General features: G+C 42.9%; 1 protein-coding gene across 1 annotated transcript in view; it reads left to right on the top strand.

The window, feature by feature from the left end:
• LOC124776579 overlaps positions 1 to 15,842 on the top strand; it is a 349,622-nt gene that overhangs the window by 304,307 nt on the left and 29,473 nt on the right. The window contains exons 6-7 of the mRNA XM_047251626.1: positions 1,644 to 1,841; positions 3,425 to 3,730. Coding sequence (XP_047107582.1) covers positions 1,644 to 1,841; positions 3,425 to 3,730 — 504 coding nt within the window. The remainder of the gene's footprint in view (positions 1 to 1,643; positions 1,842 to 3,424; positions 3,731 to 15,842) is intronic.

Here is a 15,842-nt window from a genome sequence, read left to right as displayed (position 1 = left end):
CATTATTAAAAGCCAACGGCCTTGCCACAGTGGTAACACCGGTTCCTGCCAGATCATCGAAGTTAAGCGCTGTTGGACTTGGCTAGCACCAGGACGGGTCACCATCCGAGTCTGCCGAGCACTGTTGACAAGCGAGGTGCACTCAGCCCTCGTGAGGCCAATAGAGCAGCTGCTTGATTGAGAACTAGCGGCTCTGGCCACGAAAACGTACACTGGTGGTGTGCTGACCACATGCCCCTCCATATCAGAATCCAGTGACTCCTATAGCCTGAGGGTGACGCGGCGGTCGGTCGGTTCTGCTGGCCCTTCCAAGGCCTGTTCGGACGAAGTATTTAGTAGTAGTAGCCATTATTAAAGTTGTCAGTGGTTCAGAAAGGAGTTTAATATACACCAAGAAAACTTTTTACCGTGTGTCCAAGAACGTAAAACATTGACACATATCAAAGGAAGTTTTAAATCTAATCTGAAATCATTTCTTCTGGTTAACTTTTTCTACTCCATAGACGAATTCCTATTTGAAAATTGGTAGGCTGTAAAAGAAAGAAAAAATAAAAAGAAGAACAGAAAACTTAACACTACAAAGCGGAGAAAATTGAAACTGACTTTGTAATACTACACAAAATACCGAAAGGACTTACTATGAACAATCTCGAAGAACCGGAAATTTATATTCATACAAGGAAATATCCACAGGAAATTCTAAACGAACACCCGGATTTTAAACATAAATACTGTCTAGAAAACTTTATTGACATAATACAACACGAAAAGACATAGCCATATGGTAAACAAAAGTTACATGGACCATAGATAAAATTTAAAGGAATATAAGAACAACGATAGCTAACGTAATAATCTCTGTTAAGCCGTATATAGTTTGTAAACATTTAGCATCATAGTAAAGAACTGTCAAAACTCAACTGTCAAAATATCTGACAAAAACGTATTTTTACGTTTAGATTACTACAAGAACTACTTACTGAGACTGACAGACAGACTTTACAATAGAGGCAATATGGTCGTCACTTCCAGCTAGACGTAAGTGACAGCGCAAATGTAAACGTAAAACAGCCACAATTCATATACAGATAATCTTACTAATGTTATTTCGCAGGTCACTTGGTAACGGCAATAAGCCGAAACAGGCCTATCGTGTATAATATTAAAAAACGCCTTACCTTATTGCAGCTGGTTTGGAGCATTCATTTCCATAATGTCTTATATCGATAGAAGAATCGTTCAGGCGATCTATGGAGCATGTAACTAAGTAACCAGAGCAGCTATGTCTTCTTAATTTCGCAGCTTATATATCCGCAAATGACTTACAGATTGAAGCCTGTGTTCTTCCCCTCTGAGCTGTATGCGAACACACAGTGATATTTTGTTATTCGCTTTCGTTAATGGTGTTAAACTTTTGATCGCTAGCCGCGCGGTCTCAGGCGCCTTGTCACGGTCCGTATGGCCTCAGCTGTTTGGTCCCATAAGACCTAACCACAGATTTCCAATTTTTTGATGGCTAGCAGTAGTATAGTTAAGCACAAACCTGCAGAGTAGAAATTCATCGTGGCTCAATTGGAGCCTCATCGGAGGATGAAGTGGACGCTGGGAAGGTGATCTACTGGAGTAGTCTGGCTGTTTGGCAGGTGGGCGACAACACTTTCCCGAATCTCGTGCCGGTGCTGGCGGGCATGTCGGAGGCGGAGCTGCGCAATGCGTGCTGGCCGAACGACAAGGTCGCCTTCGACGACTGCCCCTGGCTCTGGAAGACCTTCCACGCGGCCGGCTACCGCAGCGCCTTCGGCGAGGACGCGCCCTGGATGGGCATCTTCAGCTACCTCAAGGTATATTTCATTCTGTTCAGTTTCTTGCCATACATTTTAAACCTATTATCTGCAAGCTCTCTAAACAGGTTGTGCACGTTCAGTAACAATGATTATATACACTCTAAGACAAAAAAAGACGCATCACGAAGAAATTATCGAATAGAAGGGAAATCGGTAGATGTGATGTACATGTACAGCAAAGAAATGATTACAATTTCAGAATGTAATGGTTCTTTATTTACATGACCATTACGGCACTCCAACCCCAGTTCTCAATACCAGTAATATCGTACTACTTTTCTGCGAAGTAACAGACATGTTTTTGTGACAATATTCACATTTGGTTTTATTAATGTATAGGTACTCCGATGTATCGATATATTACAGTGATATGGTTCTTGTGCGTATTCATTTCTGTGAGACCGTCATAATCTTTGACTTACTTGTAACCGTTTTGGCGCAAATGCGCACAGAGCAGTCTTTGTTTCACTTTGCAGAAGTTAAGTTGTTATTTCGCTTTGTAAAAGAACAGTCAAGTCTTGTGTTCGGTTAAAGTGGAAATTAAATATATGAAGATTGATACAAAACTGTTTTCTCGATGATGTGACAATTATGAAGAAGTATATGTGAATTTACAAGAAGTTTAATAAAAATGGGGATCGTGAACACTAAGTCAAAAATTATTTCTACCATACCATTGTTCTGATCTGGGATTGTTTGATCATTAACAAATTTCTGAAAAACGCATTTGTTAGGTCTTCAAATATTGCTAAAATACAGATCTGGACCTTCTAGCAGTAAAAGTGGAATCACCCTAGAATCAACAAGATGAGCCATAACAACTTCGACGAAATCTACGTGGGAATCCATTCAAGATAAGTGCCAAAATTAATGACTTTTTTCCAGTGACTTCATTATTTCCATTCTGACGATACCATTCACAGTCAATTCTGACGATACCATCCACAGTCAATAACTTCGTTGTTGCCCTATAAAGCGAACATATGCTGCGTGAGCAACATAATTAATCTGATTTCTAACCTACTTTGCAAGTGGTATTGTTAGAAGAGGGATTGGATGATTTGTTCAGGAGAAGTGAACAACGGGTTGGTCCACCTCTGGCCCTTATGCAAACAGTTATTCGGCTTTCCGTTGATTGATAGAATTGTTGGGTGTCCTCTTGAGCGATATCGTGCCAAATTCTGTCCAATTGGTGCATTAGATCGTCAAAGTCCAGAGATGGTTAGAGGGTCCTGCCCATATCTTTGAATGCCTACCAAGTATTTGTGTAATCCATGGAAGGAAGAATTGCTGCTGTATTACGTTTCCTAGGTGTACCAACATGCTATTTAGTAAGTGGTCATTATTTTTTGGCGCATCAGTGTTCATTACAGTAGGAATCAAAGCAGCAATGGCATGAAACGAGATTTCTCGAAGTAACAGTGGAAAGGGAGGTTTATATATTTTTTGGAAACTAATTTTCTGAGGTCTGATTCGGGCAAGGATAGGTTCGCTGTGGGAGTGGACGCTTGGTAATAAATATTTGACTTTTGAGAACAAGAGTGTTGTGTGTGGTAAGTGGGGGAACGTGTGCTCGGCAGGTGGGCTTCGTGCTGCAGCCAACAGACTACTACCTGCGGCCGTACATGAAGCTGTCCGAGGACGACGTGGGCCACAAGAAGCCGATGAACGCCAAGCTGTGCACGGGGTCTCGGCTGACGGCCGAGGTGCTGCTGGAGTACGTGGGCCGGCTGGGCCGCGCCCTGCTGACGTGCCGGCGCCGCCTCTGGGCGCTCTTCTGGGGGGCCTCGCTGTCGCACGACATCCTCAGCTACCCCGCCGCCGGGGACCGCCTCTACGTGCGCCTGCTCAGGGACCTCGAACGCTGCGGGGCCCTCAACCGCACTGTGAGTCTCTGTTACCGATGTCCTACGATCCTCGAAGTCGGGAGTCTATACGTCGATGTTTCAGTATCAATACTTATTTCTCTGAATTATAGGAACATCGACATTCCGGACAATATATCGACCTCCAATTTTGGCAAATAAACCTGGCTACTAGTCACCACTGACAGTAATTTATTTGTAATTTAAATGAATCTTTCCAGAGCATGTATCAACCGACACCAGTGCAGTGCGTTTGCGCTATGTAAGATGTCATCATGTTTGGGGGAGGTGGAAATGGAGAAATATTTTCGAACAAACTAAGGCAGGAACGTTGCAGTGGTTAAGTGTGGACTTGTAAATACCTTTCAGTGTTCACACATTTCAAGCTGTCGTTGTCACGTATCGTGTACCTGCTTTGTTTGATAGTTTTGCTGATGCTTGTATTCACTTAGTTGTCGAATTTTTTTTTCGCATGTTCCTTTGAAGGATAATTATTTCGAATAATAAACACTTTCACCACTCTTTAATTTCACGTGCCCCATGTTAACATTAAATATCATAAGAAAATGATACCGCAGTGCTGGAACGTCGACGAGTGATGCCACGGAGTTGTACGTATTTTACCGGCCCGTTTTACTGCTGACGTCATTTTGGAACAAATTAAGAAGGCGATGTATTCTGTGCGCCATAATATATTTTTGAAAAAGTTGTCGTACACCAAAGCCACATATCTGTTGAATTCGTACACCAAACAAAAGGCTTCAAGTCATGTCCTGGGGGAGTAACACAGCTAGCGTCATTACCATTTCGTGATAGTCATTTACATCTATAAGAGTGACGTCCGGCTTTTGTGTCCTTGCTCGATGGCACAGGAAGTAAACAGGGATACCCAGTGATCTCTGCAGTGGTTTATTGCAGGAGGTTAACAATAACATGACATACGGTACTGAAATATAGAGGCTTCTCTGGAAACTGGTCTGGACCTGCCGTAATGCTGTGGCACAGGCACGCCGGGGCCGGCGAAACTGACGACGTTGGTGATCCAATAGGCCGGCGTCGGAATGAGTCGGTTGCCGCTAGAAGGCAGCGCTCGACCGGATCGACAAAACAGTCAGTCTGTTGCTGTTTCTTTCTTTCTTTCTTTATTGTTATTTTCATACCTTATACAGGTTGGCCGGCAGCGGCAACTTACGCCACTCTTCGGCCACAGAAATGACAATCGGTACATAAAGAGACATCGAAAGACAAACATGGTGGATAAACAACTGTAGACAGACAAGATTAAAGTACATGGAGCTGTTCACGGGTGCAGTGTCCGAATAAAAAAACGTGCAGAACGTGGACACGAACAGAGATGACAGAAATGACACTCTTGAACGATGGAGCACAAACGATGAAACACTGAAACACTAACATGAAGGCACACACAAACACTGGCGACGATCTCCGGCGCGCGAATGTTCACTGTTCGTGTACGAGTCCGGGGACCTGCCAAAGGGGAGAAGGTGGGGGAGGAGGGAGAGGAGATGATGTAGATGCCAGCGGCAGAGGAGCGGTGAGTGGGAGGAAAGAAGATAGGGGGATAGGGGAAGCCTGGGGGAGTGGAGGGAGGGAGGAAGAGAGGAGGGAGAGAGGGTGCCCTTGGGAAAAACACAGGGGGTGGAACGAGAGGATCAAAGTTGGTAGGAGGGATAGAAGGAGGCGATGAGGGCATCATCAGGTAGGGGGAGCTGACAGAAACCACCTTGGGCCAGGGTATGGGGAGTGGAGAGATGGAGAGCGGGCGGGACATGGGAATACAGGCGCGGCAGAAGACGGGGATGGGAAAGGATGGGAGAGACAAGCGGGTGAGGGGGATTAAGTTTGCGGGAGATGTAGAGGATCCGTATCCGTTCGAGGAAAAGGAGGAGGTGCGGGACGGAATGAGGTCATACAGGATCTGCGTCAGAGAGGGGAGGCGGATGCGATAGGCGAGGCGGAGCGCATGGCGTTCCACGATTTGAAGGGATTTGTAAAAGGTAGGAGTGGCGGAGATCCAGGTGGGATAGGCGTAGCAGAGGATAGGGCAGTTGAGGGATTTATAGGTGTGGAGTATGGTGGAGGGGGCCAGACCCCACGTGCGGCCAGAAAGGAGCTTGAGGAGACGGGAGCGTGCCTTGGCTTGGATTGTCCGGAGATGGGGACTCCAGGAGAGGCGACGTCGAGGAGACGGAAGGAAGAGGTGGTTTTGCTCTGTTGGTGGCCTCGTCACAGTCTATAAAGGCAGGCGGGCGGATATACGCTTCATCACGTGACTGTGATCACAGCGCCGCTGTGGATGGTGCTTGCACAGATATGTGTAGTCACGTGATCGCGGGTGAAGAAAATAGTTCCGCGATCACGGCGCCGCCATCGCTCGTTGCGCGCCCAGCTTGCGGAGTACGTACGCCTCTGGTGAGGAAGCGCCTGCGGCCCAGGCATCTAGCAACCCGCAGGGCCTGGATGTGATGTTGGTGGCTATAGTGGCCCGTATAGGGGCCGGCTACATTGTTGTCTACGTTACTGGGGCTGTCATGCTGACAACGCACCCAAGACTCTCTGCAAATGCTTCAACATCAAATTCAGCAGCAATTTTTTAAACAGTTCTCCTTAATCGACCCTATACATTGCGTCTCACTTTTTTTCCGTCGAGACTACCTTCCTCTTTGATGTCGATTTACACTCACAACAAACGTGGGCAATACTGTACCGTACAGCACAGCATCAGGTTGTTAACTAAAAAAAAAGTGATGTGTTAATGAGGGCCGGAAGATGAACTTGCGCTGCATTGAGGGGAATCATTCGTTCTGCGAAAGAGATTGCTTATAAAACACTCGTATGACACATCTTAGAAATTTTGTCAAGGATGTGTCATGTGATTAAAGGACTTGTTTGAATCGTGAGAGAGCGTCGCGGGAAAGCTTAAAAGCCTAAACAGGCAGAAGCTTGAAGATGACAGCTATCCCACAAAATCCTTGCTTACAAAAGCTTGGGAACCAGGATAATGTGAAGAATCTAAGAAAACACAATACGGACCCGATGAGACTAGACTAATTATTGTTCGCAGAGACATTTAAGGAGTATTCTTCCCTTCATCCATACAAAATAAAACGGGCATAATCCCTAATAGGCGGAGCAGTATGAAGTACCCTGTATTATGCATTTCACAGTAGTCTGCAGAATATGGATTTGGATGTTGATGTAGATGTAGATGTGGATCATGCCTGGCTTGGCCAAAGAACGATCCGTGGTTGCAGTCAGACGGCCACACGGCGCTCAAACTAGACAGTCGTCTTGAAAGACGCCAGGCAGTTTGCTAGCAATACTACTTGTATTAAATAAGATTCACATTATGCGTTAGGAGTACTATGGTGTCTACGCATCTGTCCAAAAAAAGAAAAAGTGGAATAGCCACATCAATCAAAGCGGAATGGGAACTGCTCTATTTTTCGTATCGTCTGAAGGCCATAAAATGTCTTTGATATGCCATGATACTGTTATGAGCTGGAAAAACACAATTTATTTGTCAGACCATTCTCACCTTTTACTGCTGATGTTCCTTATTACTTATACGAGTAACTTAAGTTGATAGACTTATAGCGTACCACCCGGCTCAAGGACCTATTTGTCCAAACCAGGAATTTAAAAGTTATTTATAAAATGTTACCCAAAGACCAATATTCTGACTTCAAAGAGAAGGTACTGAAGTAATTATAATGTTTGGTTCAGTATGCACATTGATTCAGCTACCATTGCGAATGTGTTTTACGCGACCGCAACGCCGTCAGATATCATGCAGAACGATTTCATATTTTTTTGCTCACAATGCGCAGCACCACAAGCAAACATGATATGATGCCTTTCTCTTCTGACGAACAAGAGTTAATGCTGGTTCTATTAAGGAAAAACAGGGATAATTAGTGACAAAATTTTTTATGTTCGACATCATCAATTATTTGAGTTCATTAAGTATCTTCATGCCGTTTGGTAACAGATATGGTGGACGAGATGCATGTTATCAAACAAAAATTAATCCTATAGAAAAATCAGCTTCAAGCTCTTGACACACAACATTTCTAGGAATTCAAGGCAGTCATTTGTAGATCAGACATGACTGACTGTGTTCCAGTAATCCAGACATTTTGGTATGACTACTCAAAGAGATTCCAAGACTTGCAACGACTGAAGACTGTTTTCGATTTATTTGAAGTTATTACAATGGTTGGTTCATTATACTCTGACTCAGCTGCCCTTACCACTGTGTTTTACGCGGCCGCAACGTCTTCAGATATCATGCAGAACGTTTTCATATTCTTCTGCTCACTACGCACGAACTAATTGTCCTACAGAAAGACTGTAGGAAATTTAATGCAGTTACTGGGGTACGTTTCCCCTGAAGACCACGATTTTCGAATTATTTAAGAAATACGCGTTATAAGTCATTCTTATACAGTATTCTTGAATAATTGGAAAAGTATGGCGTTTAGCGGAAACGTGTCCTAGTACAAAATTTAACTCTATTAAATTTCCTCAAAAAGGTTGTGTTCATTTTTTCAGTAGGGCTAATACTCATAGTTTGCGCACAGCGAGCAAGAGTGTATGAAAATCTTGCTCGTGGATTTGAAGACGATGTGGGTATGTAGGGGCAACTAAATCATACTGTATGCGTGCCTATGTTGTTTTTTTTTTTGTGCTATGAAACTGATGAAGTCTTGCCAGTGCCCGGGTTTAACAGATTTTAACCTGCCTAACTCCACGCACCTGACTGTATGATGAATCATAAGTCCAGATACGTAACATATACAAAAATCGAAATGAGTAGGAATTTATAAACACCACAAGTTAATGTTACATGCCTAAATGTACAGGTTTCTGTAATTCTGCTCACTATACTAGAAGTATCTTAGGTTTTTGTTCATGGCTGTTGTTCAGCAACTGCAGTGCGTATTCTTTTTATCAAAATAAAAATCAGTCGTCAGTTGCAACAGACGACTGATTTTTATTTTGAAAAACAGCTTTCTAATTTATTTATTTAATTAACGAATAATGTTATTGCTTTGAAAGAAAAATAAAAAATTGAAAATAAACATATGTGATAAAACCCTGGTTATAAAAGTATGCTGCAACTATCGCTTCTTAGAGTAGCCACACTACGTTGCAAATACATCTTCCTAAGTTTCCAGCATGTGTAGCCTTCGCCGTAAAGCCGTGTCATCCACGCACTTGCTCGAAATAGCGTGGCAACGGGCGAAGCTGAAGCGCTGAGCAGAATCTGCCGCGTTTGCGCTCCGCTTCGCCCGTGAGCAGCAACCTCGGTGCTGTACAAATACACTGTGCATATCCGTTTAACTGAGTCGTTAATTTAGACGTGAATTAATCTCGTGAGCAAGCATTTAGACAGTCCTCCTAGGTTTTGCAGTTCCTTTGATGATGTCTGTCGCAGACTGTGGCGTTGTCATGCTGTAAATTCATGAATTGGGTCTTCTGATAGAATTGTGGGTAACTACCATCAATAGACGAAAAATGGAGATGCCGTCAAGGTGCGTTTACTACGAGGGTGATTCAAATGAAATCCTTAAATATTTTTTAAAATATTATTTATTGCGCAGAAGTGGTACAAAGCTGTATCACTTTTCAACATAATCTCCCCCACGATCAATGCAAGTTCTCCAGGGCTTACAAAGTGCATAAATTCCTTTAGAAAAAATTCTTTTGGTAGTCCGCACAACCACTCATGCACCGCGTGGCGTATCTCTTCAGAACGGATCTTCTTTCATCCCATTGCGTCTTTGAGTGGTCCAAACATATGGAAATCACTTGGGGCGAGGTCTGGTGAGTATGGTGGATGAGGAAGACACTCAAAATGTAGGTCTGTGATTGTTACAATTGTTGTACAGGCAGTGTGGGGCCTGATGCACTGGTGACAGTGGTCCCTCTAGGTATGTAATGCTCCAAAATGACGCCTTTTTCGTCCGAAAAGAGAGTCAGCATAATATTTCCTTCTGATGGTTCTGTTAGAAACTTCTTTGGTTTTGGTGATGAAGAATGGCGCCTTTCTTGCTCACTCTCTTCGTTTTCGGTTGGTGGAAGTGAACGCTGGTTTCGCCCCAGTAACGATTCTTGCAAGGAAGCCTTCACCTTCTCGTTCAAAGCGCCGAAAAAGTTCTTCACAAGCATAAACATGTCGTTCTCTCATTTCAGAAGTCAGCTGCCGTGGCAACCATTTTACAGACACTTTGTGAAACTGGAGCACATCAAGCACAATGTGGTGTGCTCACCCATGACTAATATGTAAACATGCTGCAATGTCATTCAGCGCCACCCGGCGGTTTTCCTTCACTATGGCTTCAACTGCTGCAATGTTCCGTGGAGTCACAACTCGTTGTGTCTGACCTGGACGAGGAGCATCTTCCACTGAAGTCACACCGTTTGCGAACTTCCTACTCCATTCGTAGACTTGCTGCTGTGACAAACATGCATCACGATACTGAATCTTGATTCGTCGATGAATTTCAATAGGTTTCACACCTTCACTATGCAAAAAACGAATAACAGAACGCTGTTCTTGGTGCAAGTCATAAATGGGGCGGCCATCTTTATACTGATACTGCGACGGTATGTGTGCATCTGCGCTATGCTGCCATCTACAGACCATTCTGCACGCTGTTTGCAGCACGCTTACGAACTTACAGGATAACAGCGCGAAATTTCGATTTGTTATTACAGATTTGAGGTTTTCATTTGACTCACCCTCTTATATTTCATATTTGTTAATATTATAGTGATACACTTCTGTTATTAATTTACATAACTAATTCGCAGATGGGAAAATGTGTACGGTCCTAGTCAACAAATAAATATTGGCTGAATCAGGGCTAAGTAACGACAGAAGCACTTGTCAACCCACAAGATCTGCTTTAAGACTTCGTAACTTTTAGATATTTTTCGGTTGACACTAACCCAGTTATTTGTTTACCAAAACTCCAAGTTTATTGCACTTTAATAATCCCTCATAATCAATAACAAAGATTTCCCCTGACCTTTTCTACATAAAACATTTATTATTGTTGTTAATAAATGTAATTGAGATATCTTCGATACATATGTCAGTGTGCAAGGTACAGTAAAATAAAAAAAAATTAAAAAAAAAAGATGGACGAGAAAGTAATTATCCGAATGGGACGGAAATCGGTACGTGTGATGGACATCTACAGACAAACAAATGATTACAACTTCGAAAGAAAGAGCTTCACAAATTGAACAAGTCACTCATGAGTTAGTACGACTCTGGCCCTTATGCAAGCCGTTATTCGGCTTAGCATTTATTGACAGAGTTGTTGGATGTCCTCCTGTGCTACATCATGTCAAATGCTGTCCACTTGGAGCGTTAGATCATCAACATCTCGAGCTGGTTGGAGGGGCCTGGCCACAGTCTCCAAACGTTCTCAATTGGGGAGAGATCCGGCGACATTAATGGCTTAGATATGGTTCAGGAAGCACGAAGACAAGCAGTAGAAACTCTCGCTGTGTGCGCGAGCGGCCATTATCTTGCCGAAGTTTAAGCCCAGAATGGCTTGTCATGAAGAGCAACAAAACAGGGCGTAGAATTTCGTCGACGTACCGTTCTGCTGCAAGGGTCTTCTTTGAGCCCAACTACACGTCATCTCTAAAATCCTGACATCTGCGTAAATTGTTCACGCGCCTGTCTGCGAGGCATAGGTACTCCCCGTATGCGTACACGAAGTTAGCAAAGACTTTTTGCCCTGGTATCGACATGTCCCCTGTTTACTGTCCTTGCCAGATGCCCCATACTCGTCCATCGGCCGCCGTAGTTTACAATCTTGCATTTTCCGTCAATAGCTGTATGAATATTAATTTGTAACCTGTTTGCATGACTCCTTCGTGGTGCGCCGTTTTTCCTCTGTCGTAGTGTATATTTTCTCACGTAGCGAACCGCTCCTCGCTCTACGTACCCGCAATAACCACCACATGCGCTCCTCAAGCTATCCGGCTGTGGGCCTGTACTACAAAAGTTTAGTATAAAAACATATCTTTCTTAAGCGATGCATCCGGATCAAACAGTCACGTTGACACAATATTCACCAGTCCACCTTGTCGCCATCTTCAGTTGAGAACGCTGTTTGACAGATTTAGCAAACACCATGTTGTCACCTGAAAAAATTGAAAATTTGTGATAAGTTCCTGTGGGACCAAACCGCTGAGCTCATCGGTCCCTAGGCTTACACACTGCTTAATCTACTGTAACTTAAACTAACTTACGCTAAGGACAACACACACACACACACACACACACACACACACACACACACACACACACACATGCCCGAGGAAGGACTTGAAACTCCTACGGGGGAAGCCGCGCGAACCGTGGCTAGGTGCCCAAGACCACGCGGCTACCCCACGCGGCTGTTGTCACCTGAATAGGGTGGCTAGATGGACGGCTGTAATATTAGTTCAAGACGATTGTAAAACCCATTTGCAGACCCGACAAGAAATTATTAGTTAATATGTCGGGAAAGTTTAAGTAGTCAAATAAAAAAGACTTGGTTTTAAAATAAGAGGTATCAAAAACTTTCCGTTCGAAGGTCGTACAGATCAGAATCAGTATACAGATCAGGCAAAATAGTCGTGAGAGTTGAGGCAATCATCCCACGACGCAGCAGATTGGAGATACCGGTTTGGTGAAATACCGTGTCATGCTGCGTGAAGCAGTCCGTAACTGCCTGCTGCACATCGTAGTCCGACAGAAATCGTCGAAATTTGAAAGCTTTTTGTTAAGTGACCGAAGACGTGATAATCGCACAGGGGGAGATCAGGACTATAAGGCGAGTGCTCGATTCTCTTCCACTACCACTCGAGTAGGCGTAACTCCTGCATTACGGTCCTCGCGATATGGCGACTTGTGGTACTATAAAGCAGCAGTGCTTCTTCTCGCATCATTCAACAAGGGGGTTTTCGACAGACATGCTGCTTCAAACAAATTCTTTATTCCCCGATCGATGTCTACCGTTGTTTGTCCGTCGGCAGCCAAGTAAAGAATAACAGGACCTCGGTCGCCATAGTTCACGTTTCCGCATTTACCGGATGCACCTCGGAAAGACAAAAATGTCACACTAATCCCTTTCTTACATGTTGGTGATTATATACCTGTACCGGAGGCGCGTTACATTGCATATACGCTGCACCAACGCCCTCAAACGGAAAATTTTTAATCGTCCATTATACTTTGAAGCGGACTCCTTTATAGTCGTGGAAGACTATTTCCTATGGGCTTTTCGCTGGACGCTGATATAAATTCTCTCAAACTCTGCACTCCTCTCGCGTCAAATTCGCACTGGCACCCGGTCACACTTGCGGGATTTCATTTGGTAAAACTGCACAGACTCATAAAAGAACGGTCAACGGTGTTGTGGCACATTGAAAAGAGTTCGATTTCGCAGAAAGACGGTTTTGTCCATACGTAATTACATCGAAACCAGAATCCTTGAAACGTCGAACACAATTTTCCCCACATCGAAATGTTCCTGTCATTTATGATCAGACACAGCAGTGGAAAAAGGTCATTGTCAAAATTGAAATTGTTGAAAAAGAGACTTCAAATCTCTGTGCTATTATTGAAAATCATATTTTGTGAGTACTAACTTACCTACATAGATATCATACACAGCTTCAGAAGTGAATGCGCAAACCAATTAGCCAATAACCTATTTAAAACTAACTTTTTCAGGTTGTTTAATTATTTGAGAAGGTGTTGAATTTTAATATAATATTGACGAAATTTATTTTGTTGATTCATATCGTTTGCTATATTGCATTTGCCTGACATACACGTTTGATTATAGTTGTAACGCCGTCTTTAAAATTAAAATACTAGTTTTTGCATGGACAGAAATATCAACTTTTTTATTTCCTTAAAAAATATATGTGTCCACAGGATTGTTAATAAATCTTATTTAACATCTTAATGAATTCAATTATTTTCATTTTTCATCGCATCAGTTCAAGAAACCATAAACTGAATAGTAAAATATTATATTTTATTTGATAGTAATCCTTAAATGACGCATTTTTGAAATTTGTGTTTTTAAACTCAGCGTCTTGTTAAACCCTGTCCTTCATATTTTTGTCCACCAAAACATGTTTCGACACATATGGGCCATTTTCTATGGGTCTTGATTTATTGCTGTAAAATTTTATACAGAGTTCATGTGTGTTTTACTATTTTGAAATAGCCTATTGAAACAAATCTCAAGATCCTCAGAGAATGCAACAGTCTTTGCGGAAAACTTGCAGTAAAGGAGAACTACCACATACTAAAGCAGTAACAGAAGGAACGAAAGTTCTGAACTATTACACAACACTATGCAAAAAAACATTAGTTGTAACTCTTAATGAACTACACCAAGAAATTTCCTGAAAGAAAACATAATAGCCTGTATTAAACATCCCCTATTATACAAAACACCTGCTGATCAACCCCTTCCCGCCCCCATTTCTCTCTCTCTCTCTCTCTCTCTCTCTCTCCCCCCCCCCCCCACCCCCACCCACACACACACACACACACTCTCTCTCTCTCTCTCTCTCTCTCTCTCACACACACACACACACACACACACAAGTGTGCGTGCGTGCTCACACACATCAAATAAGTTCCACATCAAATAAGTTCTTTCCCAGCAGACTCATCCAAAAACACACAAAAATCTTTCAGAATTATCGTCACATACGGTAGAAGCAAAATGCTGAATAAATGAACGGTAACAATAATATAATGTCTCTCCGTGCATATGTGGAGGTCCGTTATGTCCCGTATTTCGTTTCGTGTATGAAAAAGTTTTTTATAAGGTGGGAGAGAAGGGTAAATGATATGGAAAAAAGGAAGAAATGAAAAGCACCGCGAAGATGCACAACAGAATGAGATAAGTAAGTACAGGACGTACATCAGTCTGATTCTCGAAGAAGTATTTTCAAAATTAATAACTCTTCAAGCAAAGCCTTCTGACTACTTTGTAGACGACATGCTGTCAAACCGTAAAAAGCCATAAATGCAAGCTGACCTGCATAATTGTCCCTTCACAATTCGTATAGTTTCAGGTGAGCAATCAAAACGAAAAAAGACGCACATGTTACTGTTTTTTGAACTACAATAGTATAAAACCATCCACTTTGTACAATACTTTTGTACAGTAATAAATGTAGATGCACAGAAAATGGCATTTAGGAGTTGCAATATGTTTGGGGAAATACAAAAGAGAAATACATTGTGTTTTCTGGAGTTTTAGAAAGCCCTAGTATAATTCGCAAACACGAAGAAAATGCCAACAGAAGCTTTCAACCAAAGCAAGGTAGTTACCGCAATACCATGTCTAGTATAGGTTTTTGATTCGAGAATTGCGAAAAAGAAACTGTTTTTAGAGGTTAGTCACCCTAGGGATCTACAGACCCTAAATTTAGCCCAAATAGCAAAAGTCATCTGTTACGTGCCATTTAGACGAGTGGGTTCAATGAGTAATGCAACAAATTTTTTCCTGAAAACAGGTTACTTTTATTTAGGATTCCAGTATACCATATTATTACCGACTCTTTTGGCTACCAAACCCCATTTTTCAACATAATCTCCGTTCAGTGCGACTTCTTTAAGCCACCTTTCTGGGAGGGCCTGTATGCTCTTATAGCACTATTCTACTGGTCGACGTCGGAGCCAAAATTTTGCCGTATAAGTAAACTCCCCATGATCCACGTACTGCTTCTCGCGGAGTGCATCCTTCATTAGGCCGAACTGATGGAAGTAGGAAGGTGCGAGATCCGAGCTGTAGTTTGGATGAGGCAGAACAGTCCAATGAATTTTTGTGAACTCCTTTCGACGGCACAATTTGTGTGACGCCTTGAGTTGTCATGGAGAAGGAGAAGTGATTTGGACGTAAACACTGGAGTCGCTCTTTGGTTTCCAACACTGGAGTAGTCAGAGCTGTGTGCGGCTGGTCGGCACGCGCGATATCGGGCAGGTTGTGAGTGGGCTGCTTCTGTGTTGGCAGCGCTGTGTAGCACTTTGCATTGGATCTGACTGCGCTTTCTTTGTAAGAGTCTCTGTGAC

This window comes from Schistocerca piceifrons, chromosome 2, assembly GCF_021461385.2.
Source record: "Schistocerca piceifrons isolate TAMUIC-IGC-003096 chromosome 2, iqSchPice1.1, whole genome shotgun sequence".
In the NCBI taxonomy this organism is placed as follows: domain Eukaryota; kingdom Metazoa; phylum Arthropoda; class Insecta; order Orthoptera; family Acrididae; genus Schistocerca; species Schistocerca piceifrons.
The sequence above is the reverse complement of the archived record's forward strand: the minus strand, read 5'-3'. Positions and strand labels throughout refer to the sequence as shown.